General features: G+C 34.7%; 3 protein-coding genes across 3 annotated transcripts; 2 read left to right on the forward strand and 1 right to left on the reverse strand.

The window, feature by feature from the left end:
• Positions 1-1,892: 1,892 nt before the first annotated feature.
• On the forward strand, positions 1,893-6,402 carry LOC105783209 (phospho-2-dehydro-3-deoxyheptonate aldolase 2, chloroplastic). The gene is made up of 5 exons (XM_012608523.2): positions 1,893-2,385; positions 3,976-4,253; positions 5,008-5,284; positions 5,455-5,700; positions 5,873-6,402. Exons 1-5 carry the CDS (start codon positions 1,909-1,911, stop codon positions 6,143-6,145), a joined length of 1,551 nt encoding a protein of 516 aa, XP_012463977.1. The 5' UTR covers positions 1,893-1,908; the 3' UTR covers positions 6,146-6,402.
• Positions 6,403-7,005: 603 nt separating this feature from the next.
• LOC105783311 (protein EXORDIUM-like 2) lies at positions 7,006-8,272 on the reverse strand. Its single transcript, XM_012608696.2, has one exon. The coding sequence runs from the start codon at positions 8,117-8,119 to the stop codon at positions 7,220-7,222; it is 900 nt and encodes a 299-aa protein (XP_012464150.1). The 5' UTR covers positions 8,120-8,272; the 3' UTR covers positions 7,006-7,219.
• Positions 8,273-17,525: 9,253 nt separating this feature from the next.
• Positions 17,526-18,535, forward strand: LOC105781339 (protein MAIN-LIKE 2-like). The gene is made up of 4 exons (XM_012605884.1): positions 17,526-17,951; positions 18,054-18,169; positions 18,266-18,334; positions 18,433-18,535. Exons 1-4 carry the CDS (start codon positions 17,526-17,528, stop codon positions 18,533-18,535), a joined length of 714 nt encoding a protein of 237 aa, XP_012461338.1.
• The last annotated feature ends 5,510 nt before the right edge of the window (positions 18,536-24,045 follow it).

A 24,045-nucleotide genomic window follows, 5' to 3' on the forward strand; every position in this document is an offset into this window, starting at 1 on the left:
TTATTATAAAATTCAATATAGATGTAGGTGCAATGAATCAAAGCTAATTGGTTCATGTAACAAAAGAAAAGAGTTAATTAATTGATTCATGTAATCAAAAAGAAAAAGCGATGATGGTTTCAAAATCCAATACGTATATATTTATTGGATAGATTAAAATTTTATTACAAATAGACACATAAATTTTATTATAAATAGACACATGTATTTATCAAAATATTGTAATTCATATAATCTTCTCATTTATGGCTTTCCATTTGAAAAGTGTAAAAAGGTCTACATTGATAGATGAGATGAGAAAAACATTATGGGAGTACAAAAATAAGCATCCCTATTCAAGTCAAAAGATTTGCATCATTGAGTTCAACAATTAGCCAATCAACAATATCAAATATTCTTAAAAGGTCATCTGAATATTTGTCAAAAAAGATAAAGAATAGCTATGTTAAAAGGCACAAATCAACCAAAAATCTTGAATTAGAAAAGGTGTTGTATGAGTGGTTTCTCCAATATCAAGAGAAAGTTAACATGATTGGAGAAATGATTCAAATTAAAGCAAAAGAGTTTCTACAGAAAATGTATGGTGATGCAAATTCCAAATTTAACTTCTCAATTGACTGGCTAGAACGGTTCAAGGCAAGACATGGGATTAAGTCTTATAGAAGATTTGGTGAAAGTGATTTAGTTGTTATGGAGAACATTGAAGATGCTTCACCTCAAATAAGAGCTAAATTGGAATATTTTGATTGGAAGGATATCTATAATATAGATCAAACAGGCTTATTTTATCGTTTGTAAGCAGATCATTCACTGGCTACAAAGCAATTAGAAGGACGAAAAAATGATAAGGAAAGACTTACTGTTGTGGTTTGTTGCAATGAAGATTGTTCAGATAAAATACCTCTTTGGGTTATTGGTAAGTTTGCTAATCCTAGATGCTTTAAACATGTCACTGAAAAGAAATGTGTTGCTTACAGTAGATAATTGTCCAGCCCATCCCAAGGTTATTGAATGCTTGAGAAATGTTGAATTATTCTTTTTGCCTCCAAATTCAACATAAAAACTTCAACCATGTGATGCTAGAATTATTAGAATAGTTAAGATTTATTATTGGTGTTGCTTTTATTCTAGCATATTGGAAGGTTATGAGAAATGAGTAATGGATGTGGCAACTGATGACAAGTAAGATTCAGATGACAATAGTGTTTTACCACATGTTTCTTCAAGAATGATTTAATACAATATGAGAAGAATATACCAGAGTTATCTAGAAAACACTTTAGTTTTGTGTATTTTTAGTATATTTAATGAATTATTATTTTATAAAAATTAATATGTTATGCATTTAACGAATTATTATTTTATCCGCTTGGCCCAAGTCGGAACTGGAAAAAATTATTATTTAACCGAGAATAGTAACTTATCGAGGTTTTATTGTAATTTAGAAAGTCGGAGGCGGAGAAAAGTAATGGAAATGGTTATGGATAGAAAAGAAGAAATTGATGTTTATTTCTGGAAATGAAAAGAAACAAAGAGCTACCAGTTTCAGCAACTCAGAGTTTGAAGAGTAGAACAAAGTGCTACCCAGATAGACATAACTAGGAAATTTATTGCAAACAGCAGACAGGTGTCAGCCTTATCCCTTTCTCACTCTAATCCTACTTTCACTCCTTACACTTTTCACACATTCCAAATCCAATCCCTATTGAAATGTATTGTGTTAAAACTGACTCACATTACAAAATCGACTGAGAAAAACAAATAAATCCTTTTAAGTGCAATTATTAAATGAAATTAAATCCAGAAGGACTAAATTTAAATTTTTAAATAGTACCGGCACTGTTTCTACAATTTACACCCTTTCTTACTTTTTATATTTCATATTCTCTAAAGAATAAACAGACAAAAATGGCTCTGACATCCCCTTCCTTTCTCGCCTCCAAATCCCCTCTTCTCCCCCGCCGCCATCTCCTCCCTCCAAGTCTTAAACCCATCACCGCCGTCCATTCGGCCGACCCGACTAAGTCAACCAAATCAATGGCGGCTGCCGCCTCCACCAGCTCCCCTTCGATCCCCACGCAATGGAGCCTCGAAAGCTGGAAGTCCAAGAAGGCCCTCCAGCTTCCCGAATACCCAGACCAAAACGACCTAGTATCCGTCCTCGAGACGCTCTCTACGTTCCCTCCGGTCGTCTTCGCCGGGGAGGCTAGGAGCCTGGAAGAGAAGCTGGGACAGGCTGCTCTCGGCAACGCTTTCTTGCTGCAAGGTGGTGACTGTGCCGAGAGCTTCAAGGAGTTCGATGCTAACAACATTCGTGACACTTTCAGGGTCCTCCTACAGATGGGTGTAGTCCTCATGTTTGGTGGCCAAATGCCTATTATCAAGGTTCCCCTCCTTGCTTCTTCATTTGATGTTAGAATTGAAATTCTAGTACTATAATTGGAATCCTTTTATTAAGGATTTTTCTTTTATATAATTGGTAGTTTGAATTTTTTATTGGTTTCCCTGTTTGTGTTGAGTTTTTTTATGAAGGGTCCAAGAATTGCATGGTTTGGCTGGGTAATTTGGCTGCTTATATCAAGATACATACATATATATATACTTGGTTACTTATTTTCTTTGATGGTTAATACTTAAGAAGGTACGTAGTTAACTGATAGAAATTTTTGGGTGGTAAAATTGAATCTATTTCTTGGGGTAATTGGCTGCTCATATCAAGATAAGTACTTTGTCACTTATGTCTTGTTGATGGTTAATACTTATTAAGGTACTTAGTTGCTTAAGGGAATTTGTGGTTGGCTGCTCATATCAAGATATATACTTGGTTACTTTTGTCGTTTTGATGGTTAATACTTAATAAGGTACTTTGTTACTTAAGAGACTTTATAGGTGGTAGAATTGAATAAATTTGTAGGTAATTTGCTGCTCATATCAAGATATATATACTTGGTTACTTTTTGCGTGTTGATGGTTAATACTTTTTAAGGTACTTAGTTACTTAAGAAAATTTGTGGGTGGAATTGGCTGCTCATACCAATATATATATGTATATGTTATGTTACTTATGTCTTGTTGATGGTTAATACTTCATAAGGTACTTAGTTACTTGAATTTGTGGGTGGTTGGCTGCTAATATCAAGATATATATTTGGTTTACTTATGTCCTTTTGATGGTTAATACTTCATAAGGTAATTAGTTACTTCAGAAAATTTTTGGGTGGTAGAAGTGAATAATTTGTGGGTAATCGGCTGTTCATATCAAGATATGCACTTGGTTACTTATGTCTTATTGATGGTTAATACTTAATAAGGTACTTAGTTACTTGAGAGAATACGGGTGGTGGAATTGAATGACTTGTATCGAGATATATATTTCGTTACTTATGTTGTTTTGATGGTTAATAATGCATTTAATTACTTAAGATAATTTTTGGGTGGTAGAATCGAATAAAATTTCTGGTTCGTTGCTCACATCAACATATATGTACTTGGTTGCTTATGTTGCTTCGATGGTTAATACTTAATAAGGTACTTAGTTACTTAAGAAATTTGTGGGTGGTGGAATTGAATAAGTTTTTCAGTGATTTTCTGCTCATATCGAGATATGTACTTGGTTACTTATGTCTTGTTGATGGTTAATACCTAATAAGGTACTTAGGTACTTAAGAGAATTTGTGGGAGGTAGAATTAAAATTATGGGATTTGGGGGTTAAAGTTCGTAGTTTGTTGATATTACTAGAACCTTTTCTTAAGCAGTTGAATAGATTTTATTACTTTAACTTTTTATAATTGAATAAATTTCTTAATCTGTTGATTTTGAGATTATTAACCAACTGAAATGTTATTGTCGATTCACAAACTTTGGTACATGACTAAGTTCTTTTAAGATTATAGGCCTTGCTATCCGATAAAGCTAACTATTTTGCATGATGGCTGTGGGATAATGTATTAAAGTATGTGGTTATGATTGTTTAGGTAGGAAGAATGGCAGGTCAGTTTGCAAAGCCGAGATCAGATCCGTTTGAGGAGAAGGATGGGGTGAAGCTCCCAAGTTATAGAGGTGACAATATAAATGGTGATTCTTTCGATGAGAAAGAAAGAGTTCCAGATCCCCATAGGATGATCAGGGCCTATTGCCAATCTGTGGCAACTTTGAACCTTTTGCGGGCATTTGCTACTGGAGGGTATGCAGCCATTCAAAGAGTCACACAATGGAATCTAGACTTCACTGAGCACAGCGAGCAGGGGGACAGGTGTATTCATTTACCTCAGATAAACTGTTTGCTTTATGCATTGAAGAGTTTTGGTCTTTATCGTGAACTTTTTTGGCTTTTCCCAACCCATCTATTTGACAGTTTCTAGAGATTTGACTTCTGATAGTGAATGATCCCTTGTCTGTAACAGTGGTTCATTTCATGCTCAAGGAGATGATCTATGATCTGGAAATAACTATTAGAATAGCATACTTTTATGACCGACTTCATTGCTGGATAGCAGCAATGCTACATCAATATAATGTTACTTTGCGAAATGTTTGAGCTGAGTAAGAAAGTCAGATTTCTTATTTGTTCAAGAAGACTTGAAATTGCATAAAAAACGAGTTACTTTGCTAATTGCTTTCTCTTGCATCACTAATGTTGTATGGAATAGTTAATTTCACTTTATGCTCAAGCCAATATCAGAGGTTCAAGTTCTAGGGGAACATAAGCTAGATATCATTGTAATCGACTAATGTTCACATCAATGACACTAACCCATTCCTATAAAGCAGCTCCTTTGAAGTTCACTTTGTGCATTAGGTCCGATACAACACAGGGATGTTTCCGTTCATTATCTTTTTCTGGGGTTTTTTGAGGGATATGGCACATCATCTGGGATGCAAAATGCTTTGCACCAATATCTAGGAACTGTTTGCTTGAAGTTGGTGCTGTAGGATTGAACTAGTTTTATTGTGATTTTTGTTTTTTTTTTAATGTTGAAGATGTTCTTTTTGGTTTGTCTGTGAAGGTACTGTGAACTTGCTCACCGAGTTGATGAGGCAATGGGGTTCATGGCTGCTGCTGGACTCTCAGTTGGTCACCCTGTCATGACAACTACAGATTTTTGGACATCTCATGAGTGCTTGCTCTTGCCTTATGAGCAGGCACTCACTAGGGAGGATTCTACTACTGGGCTTTACTACGACTGCTCAGCTCACATGCTTTGGGTTGGAGAACGCACCCGCCAACTTGATGGTGCTCATGTTGAATTTTTAAGGGGAGTTGCTAATCCTCTTGGCATAAAGGTACTCTTTTTTTTACTTGTGCTTCAGTTAAAGTGCACTAAACTTCTTATGCCACTGATCATGAGGGATTTTTTTCCCCTTTTTAAAGCAGTTAATGTCAGTGATTAATAATTAACCATGAATTTACATACGAAAGAATTTAAGTAATTAACAATGGCATTGTGATGCAGGTTAGCGATAAGATGGATCCTAGTGAATTAGTTAGGCTCATTGAAATTCTAAATCCTCGGAACAAGCCAGGCAGAATAACAGTCATTGTAAGGATGGGAGCTGAGAATATGCGAGTGAAACTTCCCCATTTGATCAGAGCGGTCCGTGGAGCTGGGCAGGTTGTAACTTGGGTTAGCGACCCCATGCATGGGAACACCATTAAAGCTCCTTGCGGACTGAAAACTCGTTCCTTTGATGCCATTAGGGTATGGTTGCTTAAATATTTTCTTTTTTTCACAACTTATTTATGATAACCTTTTCGGAGTTTACCATAGAAGGCATCAATGTAATCTCGGCTTTTTAGGGTAAATGCTAACTGATATTTTGACTGTCCATCTACTCTATGCAACTATAATTTACAAATTCTTGCTTTGGTAGGCCGAAGTGAGAGCATTCTTCGATGTACATGATGATGAAGGTAGTCATCCCGGAGGAATTCATTTAGAGATGACGGGGCAGAATGTGACAGAATGTCTTGGAGGCTCAAGAACTATAACCTATAACGACCTGGGTTCACGCTATCACACCCATTGTGATCCAAGGCTCAATGCTTCTCAATCTCTGGAACTCGCCTTCATTATCGCGGAGCGCTTAAGGAGACGAAGGCTTGCATCACGGAACCCTCTAGCCTCCTCCCGATCATCTATTTAGAGGGTTTCCTTATTAGTTTTCTTAGTCGAGCAAATGTAGGCGTGCGGATCACAAGTAGTGATAGAATGGTTAGGGTTAAGTATATAGGGTTCCTAAGAACTAGTTTGAAGGTCAGTTTTGGTGGAGAGACGGGTAATGATACGAGTATGGGCTATATATTGTCTGTTTGAAGAAATTTTTGGACTATAATGAAACTTCTAATAAGTGGAACATAAAAGAGGAGCATATTATGTGAGAAATTTATGTTGTGTTGTGTATGACTAGGATTCTGTGTCATTTTATATACATATTTTTTTATAAACAGTAAAAAAATTGAACCCAACTAGACCAGTCTGATCTGTGAAAATTAATGAACATTTCTAACTCTAATCTGAATAAGTTCACTTTAAAGAAAAGAATGTATTAGAGAAGTAATCATTAAGGATGGTCTCCCAGGTCCCACCATCTTTCACTCTATCCTTATCCTTTCCATCTACTATATTTTATTGCAAAATTGGGTAAACCCTGATGTTAGTCCTTTTGATCACTACTATATTTTTTTAATTTTTGATATTCCAAATTTTAGTCCTAAATTCTTTTTAATTTTAAAATTTAAATATCTGTTGTGAGTAATATTTAAAAATAGTAAATATTACACATATAATAATATATTTAGCATATAAGATTTTAAAACTGTGCAGCTTAACAAATTAGTTAAGATGGACATTTCAAATTAGAAAGAATATAAAAATAAATTAAAATATATGAACTAAATCCACTTTTTAATATTCAAATTAAGGTTTAAAATTTAATGTCTATTGTGACCAATGATTTAAACCCTAAACCAAGTTAAAAAAGAGAGGAGTAAAGGTACTGGTGTGTAGCTTTTAATTTCTTTTAATATCTCTCTATATTCATTATCATTATTATCTTACATTCGCATCTTTTCTTTTCTTTTTACACCAACCTACAATTCCTTTTCTCCCCCAGTACCAAACTACAATTTTACCCGTCACGTGATCAACCATAGATAACCATACCCTAATATCTACATTACATCACCATTTCACCACTGATTTCCGCCACCTGTCCCCGTCAAACTAGCGCCTTGCACCTCGACGTCTGCGGATCCCACATCGCCGGCAACAAGTATTGCCGGCCGTTAATGCCGTTGGCATTGTAGCTCGCTCCGGTGCTCTTCTCCACCAACAGTTTACCCGGATAACCCGGGTACGAACCCGACCCGAAAATCCCCGTGCAAGCTGAAACCGCCTCCAACGGCGCGTCGGCGGGTCCCTGGAAATATCCGTTGTTAAACGGGTTGGTAACAGTGTTAGCCAAAAGGGTGGCCAAGTTGATAATCATTCCGTCAATCCCAACGTCTCCATTGGGAGCCACCAACGGCGGAGTTTGGGGACCATAAATAGGCTGGTGAAATGGCCAGGCGCATTGACCAGGACATTGAGTCTCCGAGTTTCCAACCCAGATAAAAGTACCACGAACCCGACCCCGACCAACCCGGTTCGACCCGTGAGTCCCGCACCTCATGCAGAACCCTTCGACGGCGACGTCTTTGGCCGTGAGGATAACGCTGACCGTACCTACGCCGTTGAATTTCCCGGCCAACGCCGGCAAGTGTGGGTTCTTAAGGGTTTTACCGAGCGGGTAATTTTCGAGGAGGATTTGTTTGCCCACGACCAAAGTGGAGGAACCGGACTTGTATTTCTCCGTCGTTTTCCACCAAAACGACGCCGACGGAACCTTGGGTTTGACGGCGGAGCTCAAAGAGTTGATGAAATCGACGATTATGGAGCGTTGGGTTGGGGAGAACTTCCCGTACCAGATGAGATTAACGGTGATCTTCCCCTTCAAGAGTGGCCCATTGTGGTACTTCAACACCAGAGGCTGCTCTTTAACGAGCTCGGAGAAGGTAAAAGGGATGCCAGAAAGGAGCAGGAGAGTGAGAAGATTGTAAATAGAAGCAGAAGCCGCCATTGTTACAGAGAAAATTTGAATGAAAAAGAAATGAGTGAAGGTGCGTTTTATAGGGGGTGATTTGGTGAGGGGGAAACAGCTGTTTGAAGAAGAAAGGGGAGGTGGAGAGAGATGATTGGGTACGAAATATGAAATGGGAAGAGGAGGTTCGCCAGGCTGTAACGAGTTGAAAGGGTGAGGTGGCGGGTAAAATAGAGTGGGAGTTGGGTTTAGAGAAAAAAGACCGCTTGCAGTTTTGCGTGGGGAGACATTCGGGGATGAAATGGGTTAATTACAATTGGAGACCCTCCCTAGTCCCTAGTCCCTAGTATTGTCCTAGCTTAGAGGAAATGCCTCCATTTTATTTAATTCAAAAGAAATCAGATACATGATGGATGCTTCCCAAATGAGATAGGGTGGTCCAACTCCAAAGACCATCATCTTTTTTAAACCTCAGGCGCGGTGCACCGTAACTACACTACAACTTGATCACCAGATGAGTTCCTTTTAAAAAAAAAGAAGAAGATATTATTCGAATCACGAGTGCTTTAAATTAATATTTTATATGTTTTAAATTTTTTTATACTCTTTTAAAGTTCAAAATATTTACAACACATAATCAAATAATACGTAATAAATTAATATTAATAAATTTACACTCTTTGCAATCAAAATTAAAAATTGTTTCCAAAGCTAAAATAAAATTTTAAAACAAACATTTCAATTAAAATGTATGTAAAATTACAAAGTTTTTAAAATATGATAAAAAATCAATATATTTCCTATTAAATTTGTTTAACATAAACATTAAAAAAGTTTACCAAATCTTTTATTTCTTTAAAATTTCAGTTATCAATTATTGTTTTTATTTTAAATTTTCTATTACGTACAATTCTATTTGACATAAAAATATGAATTCTTTTTATTTATTTATGTCAGACATACATAAATATTATCTTTTAATTTTAATTACGCTCTAATACCTCTATAAATATTATTATGGTGAATTTTTTAACTTACAAATTTCATTTTGGGATGTAGCTTCTTTTTATTTAAGATGAAAATAGGAAGACACTAATATAAATATAAGTACTTATGTAGGGCAAATTACAAAAAAAAGTCTTATTTTTTTAAAATTTACCGAAATAGGCCCGGTAAATAATTATTTACCGGAATGGGCCCATACCGAGAAAACGCGTCCACGTCAGCGCGATGTCAGTGTACGCGACAGGAAAACGCGTCCTCAACGGCGCGCTTTGTCGACGTGGACATTAAGCTTGCTAACATAGACGCGTTTTCACGCGCGTCGGTAGCGTCCACGGGGACGCGTTTTCCCCAGCGAATAAGATTAACGGCTATTTTTTGACCGTTGGTGAACCCCCAACGGTAAAAAAAACTATAAAAACCCCCACCCCTTATTTTTTTTCACAAATTAATCCTTTCTCTATTATTCTCTCAACAACATCTCAATTTCCTTCCAAATTTCTCTCAAATCCATATTTAATCTCAATTTGCTCTCAATTTCCTCTCAAATTTCTCTTAAATCCTATTTTTCATTATTTTTAAAAAAATCTAATTTTTTTTTAAATTTTTGTTTAAATCGTAAAAATTTGTACGAATTTAGCAATGGCCGGATAATTGATTCGTCTTGATAACAATCACATATCCGTCGAACAAATGAAAATGGTAACTGTTAAATTTATTTTTTAAATATTATTTAAGATTTTTTTATTTATGCATTTTTAAATAAGTATTAATTTATTATTTGTTATAAAAGTCTGTAGATCGGATATTGGAATGTTATATCCGTAATATGCATGGTCCTCCATCACCGTTGGTAGAGAATTACCTGCGGGAAGCGGATTTTTGGCACGTGGCGACGGTAGGCCGGGGATGCAAGTTGGACCCGAAACTTATCAGTGCGTTGATTGAGAGGTGGAGACCCGAGACACACACATTCCATCTTCCATGTAGAGAGTGCACTATCACTTTGGAAGATGTCAATCACATTGGGATTGCTTGGTGGGCGGTACCAAGATCCGGGTCTGTTCAATCTGGCGATTGGGGAGCGGTGTGCTACGAGCTTTTGGGCGCTATACCAGAGAAAATTAACGGAGGTCGAATCGAGATGGGCTGGTTACGAGACACATTCCCGGATCCTGATGATGATTCAACCGAAGTAGAAAGAATCTGATATGCTCGGGCATACATTCTTCAGATAATTGGAGTTCTCTGATGCCGGACTTGTCATGGAACCTCGTACATTTAAGATTGCTGCTGAAACTCGTTGATTTTAGAGTAGCTGGTGAATTGAGTTGGGGGTCTGCCGTGTTGGCAACATTATATCGGGAGATTTGCGGGGCGACGCGACCGAGTAAAGCGAAAATCAAAGGTTGCCTGTCACTACTGCAGTCATGGGCACGATTTCGCTTTCAATTTTTACGTCCTCGAGTGGACCACCCATATACATTCCCACGCATAACGAGGTAAATTTTATATTAGATTTTACAATTATTACATAGATTTTAAAAATAATAGTATGCTAAAAATTTATTTAATTAGGTGGAACCATCCGGCAAGTTATGCTCGATTACCTACCTCTCTTGAAGATATACGACTTCTATTAGACCAACAGTCGGAAGCACAAGTAAGTATTAAATAAAATTAATATTTCCATCATGAGCTAGTCGATTGGTATTTAGTATTTAGTATTTAGTATTATGTATTATGTATATAACTAATATACGCATCATGTTCATATAGTTTCAATGGACACCATACGAGGATTCGGTAATTCGGGCAGTAATTCCGGATGAGTACCTCCAAAATCCAAACGCTTGGCATGTGAAAGTTGCATTGGTCAACTATGCGACCGTGGAGATGCACCAGTTGGATAGAGAATTACGGCAATTTGGATGTAAACAACCGATTTCCATGGGAACTAAGGTGTTTGATGATCATCACAAAATCGACCTACGACAATTGCATGCGGATTGGCCGAGAAGATTGGTATGATTATATACCTAATCGGGAACCGATCATCGTTCCGGAGTTAGCATGCGTGTCGGAATACATGCCATGGTTTAGGATCCATGGGTAAATTGTCAGCAGATGAGAGGCAGCGGTAATTACGTGTCTCCCTAAACCCTAAACTCTAAACCCTAACCCTAATCTAATTTTTAAATTTTTTTAATTAAATTACTCAAGTAATCCTAAACCTTAATTTAATTGATTTTTTCTTAAAAATTAATAAACACGAAAACTAATCCAATTTTGAAAAATTTATAAATAATTTAATTGACAAACCCTAAACTCTAAACCCTAATTTATTTAATTTTTCCTTAAAAATCTTAACTTAAAACACCCTAAACCCTAAACCTAACCCTAACCCCGATCTAATTTTTAAATTTTTTAATTAAATTACTCAAGTAACCCTAAACCCTAATTTAATTGATTTTTCTTAAAATTAATAAACACGAAAACTAATCCAATTTTGAAAAATTTATAAATGATTTAATTGACAAACCCTAATTTATTTGATTTTTTCTTAAAACCCTTAACTTAAAAATACCTTAAACCCTAACCTAACCCTAACCCTAATCTAATTTTTAAATTTTTTAATTAAAGTACTCAAGTAATCCTAAACCCTAATTTAATTACTTTTTTCTTAAAAAATAATATACACAAAATTATGAAAAATTTATAAATAATTTAATTAACAAACCCTAAACTAGAGGTGTTCATGGGCCGGGCAAAAATTATGGGAGGGTTCGGGTAAAAATATAGGCCCAAAATATGGGTTTGGGCAAAAAAGCGAGGCCCGTTTAGAAAACGGGTCGGGCCTTGGGCACCACTTTTTTGGCTCGAGCCCGGCACGGTCCGGCCCGAATATATAATAAATATTTTTTATTCTTTAATTTTAAAATATTTTTTATTCTTTTTATATTTAAAAATATTTTTTTGGTGTTTATTAAATAATGGATCAGGGCGGGCCGGAATCGGGCTTAGAAATTTTTTCTCGCGCCGGGCCTGGACAAATTTTCAGGCCCATATTTCGGGTCGGGTCGGCCCCGGGCCTAGGAAGCGGGCCAAAAAAATTTTTGGGCCTAGCATTGCCTGGCCCATGAACACCTCTACCCTAAATTCTAATCTCTTATTTATTTAATTTTTAATCTTAAATCCTAAAACCCTAAACTTTAAAATCCAAAAACGGGCAAAACGCGTCCTTGAAGGAGCGTTTTGCTTTCATGGACTTAAAGCGCGCCCTCAGGGACGCGTTTTCCTGTCACGTACCCTGACATCGTGCTGACGTGAATGCGCTTTCGGGAAAATGAGCCCATTCCGGTAAATAATTATTTACCGGGCCTATTTCGGTAAATTTTAAAAAAAATAGGATTTTTATGTGCAATTTGCCCAGTTATGTATGTATTTGTTTTATTAAAAAGTCAAAACCTATTTTTACTAATACATCTTTTTATAATAATAATAATAAAAGCTGAAAAAGTTAAAAAGTAATGAAAGAGATTATTCACGTGCGGGAGAGAGAGTCGGTAAGGAAGACGACAAATACCATGACACGTGTTCAGTACTAAAGAGGGTAAAAGTGTGGGGCCATCCTGGTCCCGTCCGTACGCAAGCTTTTCTTTTTATTTCTTATTTTCGTATTTATAAGCCGAAGGGATAAGCATTGCGGTTTTTGTACTTTTGTACTCTCATGTCTCATCCTTTTTGGATTTTGTTCTTTTTTTTTCCCCCAAATATTTTTCATAAATATAAATTTTTACTACTTATGTTTTCTTTTTTAAATATTCACATAAAAACTAAAATGAAAAGGACAAAATACCATCTATTATTTTTATGGAAAATATTTGGTACAATCAGAGTAAGTTTTAGGCTTTTAGGATTAAGTAAGGGTGAGTAAAATTTGATAAAAGTTTTAAATTTTATATTAAATAATTCGAGTTATTTGAACCAACTCAAATAAAAATTAAAATTTTCGGTTTAACTCGAATATGAATTACACAATTCAAGTTATCCGAATAAGAAAAGGCAAACTACGTCATTTTGATAAATGTTTATCTTTTCTAAAATTAGAAGTTAAAACCATTAAGTTAAAAGGCAAACGACGTCGTTTTAATAAATGTTTACCCATTAACTTAAAAGCAAAACCATTATATTGTTTATGTAATTAAATAATCTTGTAAATGCAACATTGAGTATAAATAATAGTATTCTTTAACTTGACTCAATAAATTCGATTAAAAAATATTTCAAATTGAGTTCGATTGCTAAAATAAGATTTGTCAACTCGAAATTTTTTACTCTATTCGACTCGACTAATCAAATGCTCACCCCTTGGGTTAAGAAGTTGACATGTATTTTATAGAGTGTAGTAAAATATTAAAAAAGAAAGACACATGTCAATTTTTAAAATTACTTGTGGAATAATATATATTGTCAATGTACCAAATATTAACCTAATCTTTAAGAGTAATTTGGTGTTCCAATTAAAAAAAGACACATGACAATTTTTAAGGTTGTTTGTAGAATAAAGAAAATATACTTCTAATGTACCAAATACTAAATCTTTAATAGTAATTTGAAATTTGAATAAAACTGTTCTTTGAACTAGCTTAACCACCTTGAACGATTCGGTCAAGTTTAGTTAAAAAAAAAAGTTTGTCCTTAAGCTGACTTATCAGAACTAAATTTAAATTAATTGTTTTAATTTTATTTAAATTTAATTATAAAATATATAAATATTTAATATAAAATAATATAATTTATTTTTTTAAAACAATATTATGATGTTTTGGACATGTTAGGATGAGCCGAGTTCAAGTCTGAGCAAGGAAGGTTTTTTTAAATCAGGCTTTAGCCTGATTTGGCCTATAGACATCTATACATTCAAAGCATACTTCATTTTATTTTATAGGTTAGTTTTTTAATTTTTTAATTAAAAGTGATACTCAAATTAAAAAATTGTCTAATTTTATCCAAAAAGTATACGATGTGCCATATGTGACTTTCTTATTGGTTAGTATTATATTTTGGTTACTCCAAAAATAAAATGATAGTTTAAGTACAACTTTTGACAAAAAAAACAACTCTAACGACTAATATAAGAATTTGGAATACTTTAAGGATCAATTTACTAATAAAACCTTACTTTAAAAGTTAATTAGTACGGTTATTGGCGCACACTTTGGGTTAGGTTGATTATTTATTTTCTCAAATTATAGAGTAAAAGTTTGAAAGTTAAAATATGTTTTAAGTCTCTATACACTTTGTACATTTGGAATTTAGTCCCTTACTTTTATTTTTAGGAATTTAATCCATCTACTTTTCAGATTTAAAATTTTGACTCTAGTTGTTACCACCAATAAAATTATTCTATTAAATAATATGATGTGAATTTTGAAATTAAAAAAAAAACAAATCGGTTGCTAGTCACGTAACAATATAAATAATTTTTCGCTTAAAAACACCATTCGAACTTGTCATTATAATTTTTTTTCTATTGGAATAGTGTTTTTAAGAAAACTAACGTCAATATTTTGGTTGAAATAGTTAATGGATTGGTATAATCTGTTGGAATATCTGGAAACAGAGGAATATGTGGATTTTCCAAGGAGTGGATGTTGATTTAAAGCATATTATTATCTTTTCATGGAGTTGGTGAATTCTATCAAACATTGTCTTGTTCCATGATCTGTTGGCTCTTCTAGAAATCTTAGTCGTTGCAGTAATTGAAACCTCCTCCATCAGGATGCTTTAAATTAAACACGGATGGGGAGAGATCACTGAGTTTGGGATTTGCTTCTGCTACTATTATGGCGAAAGATGTTTTGGGTAGATGGCTTGGAGGTGTGGGTATGAATATTGGAAGATATAGTGTCGAGTAGGTGGAACTTTGCGCAATTTATGATGCCCTTGTGTTGGCTTGGGATGTTAAATGGGATAATATCATTATTGAAACAGATTGTGCCCAAGCCCTTTTAACAATCTCAAATAATTCTTATGGTAAGTCGAACAAGGATTTTCTGATTAGAATAAAGAAACTTTTTAGTGGGAAGTGGTAGGTGGTTTTACAGAAGGTCCCAAGAGAAGCTAATGCTACAGCTCACATATTGGTTGGTGCTATGCAAAAGTTCCTGTATGGTTCTATCAGATTCAAGGATATCCCAACGGAAATCATTGAGCAAGATGGGAACTCCATTTATAGTGCAACTGTCTTATCTTTGTAATTGATCTCTATTTTATTACAAAAAAAAAAACTAACTAACTAACTAACTAATGACCTTATAAATGTAGAAAGACAAAATTATGTCAAAAACTAAATTGTATAGATTAAATCTCAAGTTTGAACATAGTGTAAGGGCCAAAATTGAAATTTGACCATTGCCTTATAATGTAAAAGATGAAATGCAAGCCTTAAAGAAAAATGAGAAGTCACGTGTCAGTCTCTATGACTTTTAAGATATTCAAATTATACATAACCATATAATATTTTAACCGAAACATTAACTATGTTAACTATTTAGACTAATTAATAACATTATAAAAATACAGAGATCAAATTATGTTAAAAATTAAATTATAAAGATTAAATCTCAAATTTAAACATAGAAACCTAAGGGTTTTTTACCTATATATTTAAAAAAAATTACTTAAATGGCATGTTAAATAAATTATGTACCAAAATGGTACATCTAGACAAGTGGAGGGTGGTGCATACGCGGCACCACCCTAAAATTCTAACACATTTAACTGAAAAAAAATAATTAAAAAAAACTGGTAATGACAACTAAATAGGCGGCACCTAAAGAAATACCGACCAAATACAACTTGTACACGAACAAAACCCGACCCACTATCATAGATGGGACAAGACAATTGAGCAGCACTGGTCATGCCTATTGGAGAGGCGGCACACCCCTGGTCACACCATTTCCACAGGCGGCACACCCTGTACCTTGTCAATGGTGGGAAGGGTCGAATGGCATTCCCGTGAGTTGTGTGTTTCGGGGGGACCTTATAAAGGTCCCCAATGTCCCATTTTTTTGCCGGAAGAGAGAAGACAATCTTTGAAGAAGAGAAGAAGAAGAATGAGAGAGAGCGGGAAAGGGAAAAGAAAGAAAAAAAAGAGAAGCAGAATAGAGAGAGGGAAGGAGAAAGAGAAGGGAAACAAATAAATAGAAAAGGACAGGAGAGATTGTTGTTTAAAAAATCAAAAAAGGTAATTTTTTTTTATTTAGTAAAAAAATCACAAAATGTTAATTTGTTTTTGTTGTTATTGTTGATTTAATTCGAATTTAATTTTTTATTTTATTTTTATAAGGTATTATTTGGTTAAAAGGGCTATTAAGGTAGGTTTGTATTTATTTTATATTTTCATACATTCATAAGTTATTTTTAATGTTTATTGAAGTAGAAAAGCCTATTTATGTTATGTATAAAGAATGTTTTATTTTTTATGTAATTTATTGGTTATGTGTGTTTTAGGTTGATTAGATTTATTTTTATTTAATTTATTTGGCATGTTATTTTGATTATTTTAATATAAATTTTTATTTTTATGTAGGTAAAAGATGAGACCATTGAGTTGGAATTTATGAGATAAATTAGGAATAATAGTTTACATGTTCTAATTTTTAAGATTTTATAGTTGAGAATAAGAGTTTATGTTTTTAAATTTTATTTTATGTTTTTTTATAAATATTATAAATGAAATTTCTTTTGAATCCTTCTATGCAAAAAAAAATTGTATTTTTGACAATAATTAAGTTGGCATGTTATTATATATATTATATTTTAAACCAATACATTTTACTTACTATCAATTTAAAATAATAATAAAAATATTCGTATTTATTATATTGAGATAGTTTATGTTATGTTTTTTTATTGACATGTTATTTTATTATTTTAATATAATTTTTTGTTTTTTATGTAGGTAAAAGATTAAACCATTGAGATGAAATTTGTGAATGAGACCATTGAGTTGGAGTTTGAGTTGAAATTTATAAGATATATTTATTTTGTTAATGTAGTATAGCAAAAAATATGAAGTGGGCAAAATTGTTTGGTATTTTTGTAATTAAAAACAATATATAAAATTTAGGTATTTTGATAAATATTTATAATGCATCAAACTTAGAAATTAATTACCGAAATTTGTTTTGAAATTGCAGGTATCGCAAGGGGTTCATTGATTAAGAACGATGATCACATATCAAACACAGTTAATAATATGATAATATATTGTTATTTGTTAATCATGGGTTCCCTTAAAAAAGTTCTACGTCATTTACGGAAATAAATTATGTTATAATAACTATTTTCTGTAATTTAATAGTGTCAAGGCCCATACGGCGCATTGAGGGGTCGGGTGAATGGTTTAGGATATCCCTTGGATGAACGACTAATGCCATACTTGGAGTTAGCCGAATTCGGGTCACCAGCATTGATCCGGACGTTTGATTTTCGATACGATTTAATATACGCATTGGTCAAGCGTTGGCGCCCGGAGACTTACACTTTTCATTTGTTGTGTGGGGAGTGCATTGTCACTCTAGAGGATGTTGCATTGCAACTTGGGCTCCCAATCGACAGGAGTGCCATAATGGGCGTAAGTATGATAGCCGAGCCGGTTGCTCTTTGTTATAGCCTACTAGGAGTCTCACCCAACGATGATGAGTCTAAATTTACGGGTTTGATATTTTCATGGCTTAAAGCCAATTTTGAACATTTATCAATTAATGCCACTGAGCAGGACGTGATGTGCACAGCTCGAGCGTACATTATGTATATTATAGGGGGTGTACTGCTGCCGGATGCAAATAATAACAGGGTTCATTTGATGTATTTACCCCTATTAACTGATTTGCAGAATGTTCGCTCGTATAGTTGAGGTTTCGCAGTTCTGGTTATGTTGTATGGTGAGCTTTGTCAGACGATAAAGCCTGATGCCGTAGACACAGGAGGCTGCCTTATATTGCTACAGTCATGGGCTTTTTATCGGATGGCATCAGTTAGGCACAAAGCATACGTATTTCCACTGGTGAACAAGTGATAAAATTTAACCTGTTATAGCAATTAATTGACATTTTTTTCTAATGATACTATTCTAACGATACTATTCTAACATGTAATTTGTTTTCGTAGATGGAGTACCAATCCGAGTATCGGGAGGTCATACACTGTCCCGATATATAACAATATGTCGGAGAAGAGGTAAGCTATTCCAATATCCGTGACATGTAATTACTTTGTATATCTTACTCAAACCGTGTTAAATTTTAACCATGTTATTAATTATGTAATTTATCTAGATGCCGTATCAGAGACCAGAAATTACGGCTGTTATACCCTCGTCTGCCCACATTTATTCTCACCCGTGGTGCATTAACGAACCAATTACCACTTTCTAGATAGTCAAATGTTATAACGGGGATCGAGTACTCTGGAAGTTTGGTTGCATCCAGTATATCCCGGCTCTGCCAATGCAGTTGGGGAAGATTCACGGGATTAACAAGAGAGGAAAACATGGAAATAATTGCGGGGTTGTGCACTAGAAATATATTGCAGTGTGGGATAATTGGATGGCGCGAAGACCTCAGATGGATATTTCTTTCGATTTGAAACCATCGTTAGAGAACATACAATGGTACTCTAGTACAGGAAAACCATATTTACTTGGTCAGCAGTTGACTATAGTCCAGCCGCACATGCATCGACTTGGGGCATACGAGCCAGAGCCCTAGCTAGAGGCTAAGCCAAAGCCCGAGCGATCGCATATACATTCCGGTGATAGTTTTTATCATCTGGAATTGCGGGTCAATGACTATTTCTCGGGCTCGTCAGGACACAAATATTATTCTGGGTTTGATATTTTCAGTTCAGTACCACCGCAGTACAACACTCTTCCCGACCCGTATCCATCGCATTACTCCACTTCTCTTGGGTTGTATCCACCGTAGTACAGCACTCCTCCCGGCTCAAGTTCATCGATGACGTTCGGGGCATATGATTTTTCTTTCGTGTTTCACACACCCCCACCTGCGACTGAAGAGGATGTTGATCGCCGTGATCATCCACAACGTGAACGTCGACCCTCGCAGAAATATACCCCTAGGACCGCACCATCAAACCATCAATTTTATGGGTTTCTTGCAATTTAAATATTATAAAGTTTGTACTTTTTTTATTCTAAAAAAATATAAATTAAGAAAAAGACAATCTTTATATTTATTTAATTAGATTAATTGCAACATTAAAACTTGGAACAAACTTTATGGTCATAAATTAGATTAATTGCAACATTACAACATTACAACATTAAAACTTGTAATAAACTTTGTAATATAAATTTTGTAATATAAATTAAATACATTACAACATTAAAACTTGGAACAAACTTTGTATTATAAATTTTATAATATAAATTAAATACATTACAACATTAAAACTTGGAACAAACTTTGTAATATAAATTAGGTACATTGGATTACATAAGCTCAATTCCTACCCGTTCGTGAAGATTGTCCAATATAGTAGTTTTGCTGCGGGCATTTACTCCGATTATGACCAACTAATCTGCATAATTCACAATGCTTACCGTCAAATTTCTCCCTAATGTCCATTTCATTATGAATTCTGAATGATTGTAAATGGCATTTCAAATTCCTATGCAACCTTTTGTTTAGGACAAGCTCGAAAGTCGTCGGAGGCACCTCCCACGTAGACAAGTCAGAGAGGACAAGGAACTCATTTTCCCAATCACGCAACGTGCGCTCAATGGTGTACACATCATCAACAAATTGTTCAAGAGCGAGACTTTAGCACACACTGCTACGACATGCGCACATGGATAATGAAGTGTTTGGAATCTCCTGCAATCGCACCGTCTGTTTCAGAGATCAACTCTATAGGACCTATGTGGTATATCGGGTTAATGACCGATGGTCTCTGTAACTCAAAATGTTTTAAGGCATCTTGAATATACTTCTACATTCATCGACCTCACCATCTGATATTTGCAACCAATGCATCCCTGACATTTTCGACAAACACGTGTCCCGCCTCTATCTGGTTAACTTGTTGCTGACCCATTCTTGGCATCAAGGTAGCCAACTTGTAAAATGTAACCGAGAAGACAGATGAAATCAGAAGATGTCGTGTTTTCAATAACACAGAGTTGATCCCCTCAACCAAGTTTATGGTCATTTGACCATAGTGAAAGCCCTCATCAAAACTTTAAGCCCTATCACAACTCCATGGTACCCAACCACTGTCGAAAAGATGTGTTTGTTTGACCCTCTATGTCACTCTCAAGTCGAGTCATTTTTTGGCGAAAAATGTGTGGCTCTAGCTCGTACGCTATATATGTATTAAAAAGAGATAAGTTACAGTATTGCCCTAAAACATTAAAACTTATATTGTAAAGATAAGGTTATCATTTACCCATTCTCACAACTTCTCTCTACCAATCTGCATTCTTATAATCTCGATGGAAGTTAGCCGCGATGTGTCGGATCCAGTAAACGGATCTCCATGGCACACCGGAACACCTAATGGCGGTAATTAATCCTTTCCCTCTATAGGAGATGATGCAAATATTATCGTTACTAATAACATACCTCTACAGGTTGGTAATAAAGAATTCCCACGATTTCATGTTCTCCTTATCTACGATGACAAATGCTATCAGGAGCATGTTCTTGTTCCCGTCTTGAGCAACCGTAAGAAGTATGATATGTGTATATTTTCCATATAGCCAGGTCTCATCTACTTACACAAACGGCTTGCAGTGGGGAAATGCGCGCACACATAGATCAAACATCCAAAACATCTGATGAAATTTTTTTTCCTTGTTTTAGTTGGTTATTTGGGTCGTAATAAAGTTGTTTCTGTAACTCAATAACAGTCTCCGATACGTACTCTCGCATAGCGATTATCCATCATTGTAGCTCATTGTACGATGTATCAAAATCTCTGTACAACTGCTCTATTGCCATCTATTTAGCTATCCATGCCTTTCGGTATGATACTGGATACTGGAATCATGCCTGCATTTCGGTAATAAGTACCGAAACTTTAATGGTTGGCATGTCCTTCACCATTGGCATGATACACGTATAGATAGTTTTGGAATCAAGTTTTCGATGATCTTCTGTCATATGTGTTGATGTGCATATGTGAGGCTTAACAAATTTTCGTATATCTCACATCTACGACTTTTTAATAAATACAGCTCGTAACCTCCAATTGTAGCCTTCCGTCGACTCTCAACACTCCCCAATATATAATATCGGTTTAGACACTGTGACTTTGTAGTCCATTGACATATTCATGCTATACCGCTTAATAGAAAATATGCACTCTTCCTTACTTTTGAATCTCTGGCTTACGAACAACTCCTCAGGATTGGAATCTACTACCAGCCAATGAACAGGTCATATTTCAGGGTACTCCGGAAACTCAGCTACGTGCGCCTACACTTAACCATCGGTGGCTCGGGATTATTGTGTATCACAATATGTCGAATCTGGTTCTCGACTAAAGACGCGTTAATGTTTCCATCGTCATTCACGTCTTCGTCGTCAGTATTATCAGGGACCTTGTCCACATCGGGATCACTATCACTATCAACCTCGTGATCTCAAGGATCACTACTATCGTATCCATCATCACCAACTACATTAATATCGGGTGCAACATTAAGATCAATATCGATCCCGTATATAGTCGATTCACTATCAACATACAATATTGGAGCCACCATGCACGGTTCTTGAGCTTCATGTTCTTCACCTAATACAGTGAGGTCTTCTGTTGGCTCCACACCAGCTAATTCAGCAAATAATTGAATCGGTGCATTTTGGTCACTTTGATTCCCACAATAAATACCGATCATTGTCTCCACGTCTTCATCGTCTACAAGTTCCATTTCGGTGAATTTGATGGGATTTGTCGAAACTGAAAACTTGTAGAAAAGTTTCGAGATCCTTCTCCCACAACGTTTAACAATTTTTGCGCTAATCATTTCCTTCATATCATCGAATGAGACATTTCTATTAAATCACATTGCTATTTGTTGGCGACATTCAAATGTACATCCAATAGTTGTTGTCAAGATTATTCCATCGAAATAAACGCATACGAAAAACTGATTATCCATCTTCAATACTCAATCTGTTAAAAAATAAACAAAAATTCTCCAAACAAGTTCGAACAGCATAAAAATACTTACATAAAAAAATTAATGAATAAAAAGAGACCAAAATTATCAATATGAAATTCCTTAGGATCTTCTTCCTCTTCAATCTTTATAACGAGTATTGAATTTAGAAATTCTATCAGTAATTTCCTAACAACTAATTTATCCATCCATGGTATGTCAAACACATTTTGCTTCCCAGTCAACTTTCGTGAACCTATACTTTGTCTCGCTATTTTCCTTGCTCCACAAGAGATTATAAACTTCACGAAGTTTATAACTAGATTTCAATAGGTTCGTGGTACCAAAGTCTTCCAAAGTTGGTCTAAAATGATTTGATGCTCCCGTTCTATTAATGTCCCTCTAAGGGTTAAGTATTGCACTTTATTCTTTCTAATCAGTTCATGACCCTTCCATAACACTTCTTGCATCTTTTGATTTACAGTAATAAGGTGTTGAACGATGTCTTCTTCAGGTTTCATTCTGTAATCTTGCAATTCTCTCATCATTTTATCAACTTTCTCCCTTTGTGCTGAAGTTATTATCTCATCAAGCAATATCAAATTTATTGCCATTTCTAACAATATCTATGACAGAAATATTTTCAGTATGTATCTATTTTTTCCTGTTGTTATCACTAACTAACAATTATTTTATAATAGTTACTAACATAAAACTTTCAAATATATTAAAAAATTTAAAACATAACATTCATAACCTAACAAATCACAATAAACCTTAAACAAATAATTAATCTAAACACAAAACTTACTAACAAATCACAATAAACAAAACAACTTTAAAACAAAACATAAAAATAATACTAAACAAACTATATAATACTAACAAAAATTCTATTTGAAAATAAAAATAAAAATATATTTTCTTTCTTTCTTCCCTCTCCCTCTATTCTTCCTTATGTTCTGCTATTTTTTTTAACTGATACTAAAATTGAGTTGGATGGGGGAGGGGGGAAATGGTACTGGTGCCACCTATCAGATAGGGTTCACTGGTGCCGCCTATCAGATAGACACCATACCTTTTTCGTATAAAATACCTTCTCTATACCATTCTGGACAAAGTGGTACCGCCTATCAATTAGGCACCACTATTAATTTTTTTTCTAGTCAAATGTGTCAGAATTTTAGGGTGGTGCCGCCTATGCACCACCCTTCACTTGCTTGGATGTACCATTTTGGTACATAATCTATTTAACATACTATTTAAGTAAATTTTTTTTATAATATATAGGTAAAAAATCTGAAACCTAAACTATAATTTAACCATTTTTAACAATATATATAAAAAGAAAACATTGACAAAATCTTTTAGATCTTCATTTTCTTTTTTTAATAATCTCATTATAGATTCTGATAATATTTACTCTTTTTGATACAATGCTTAGAACTACTCATAACCCCTTCCCAACCCTTAAATAGGAGGATAATGTGCTCCAGCGCACTCGTCCTCCTATACTGACAATAATAACCATGTCAATCGAGTTAAAACTCAGTTAGCTTTTAAACCTTAAAATTTAAATTTATTATTACTCTTTAAAATATTGGAAGAGAAATTCTTAAATTAAAATATCGTTTTAATAATATATTTTCATTGATTTAACAATAGTAATCAATTTATATGGGACAGATTTGGACCTGCATGATATAAAGAAAAGAAGGTGCATGAACGAGGTATGAAGCAATCATATTTTGTGGGGGGTTGATAT

The sequence above is a fragment of the Gossypium raimondii genome, chromosome 13 (genome assembly GCF_025698545.1).
Source record: "Gossypium raimondii isolate GPD5lz chromosome 13, ASM2569854v1, whole genome shotgun sequence".
In the NCBI taxonomy this organism is placed as follows: Eukaryota; Viridiplantae; Streptophyta; class Magnoliopsida; order Malvales; family Malvaceae; genus Gossypium; species Gossypium raimondii.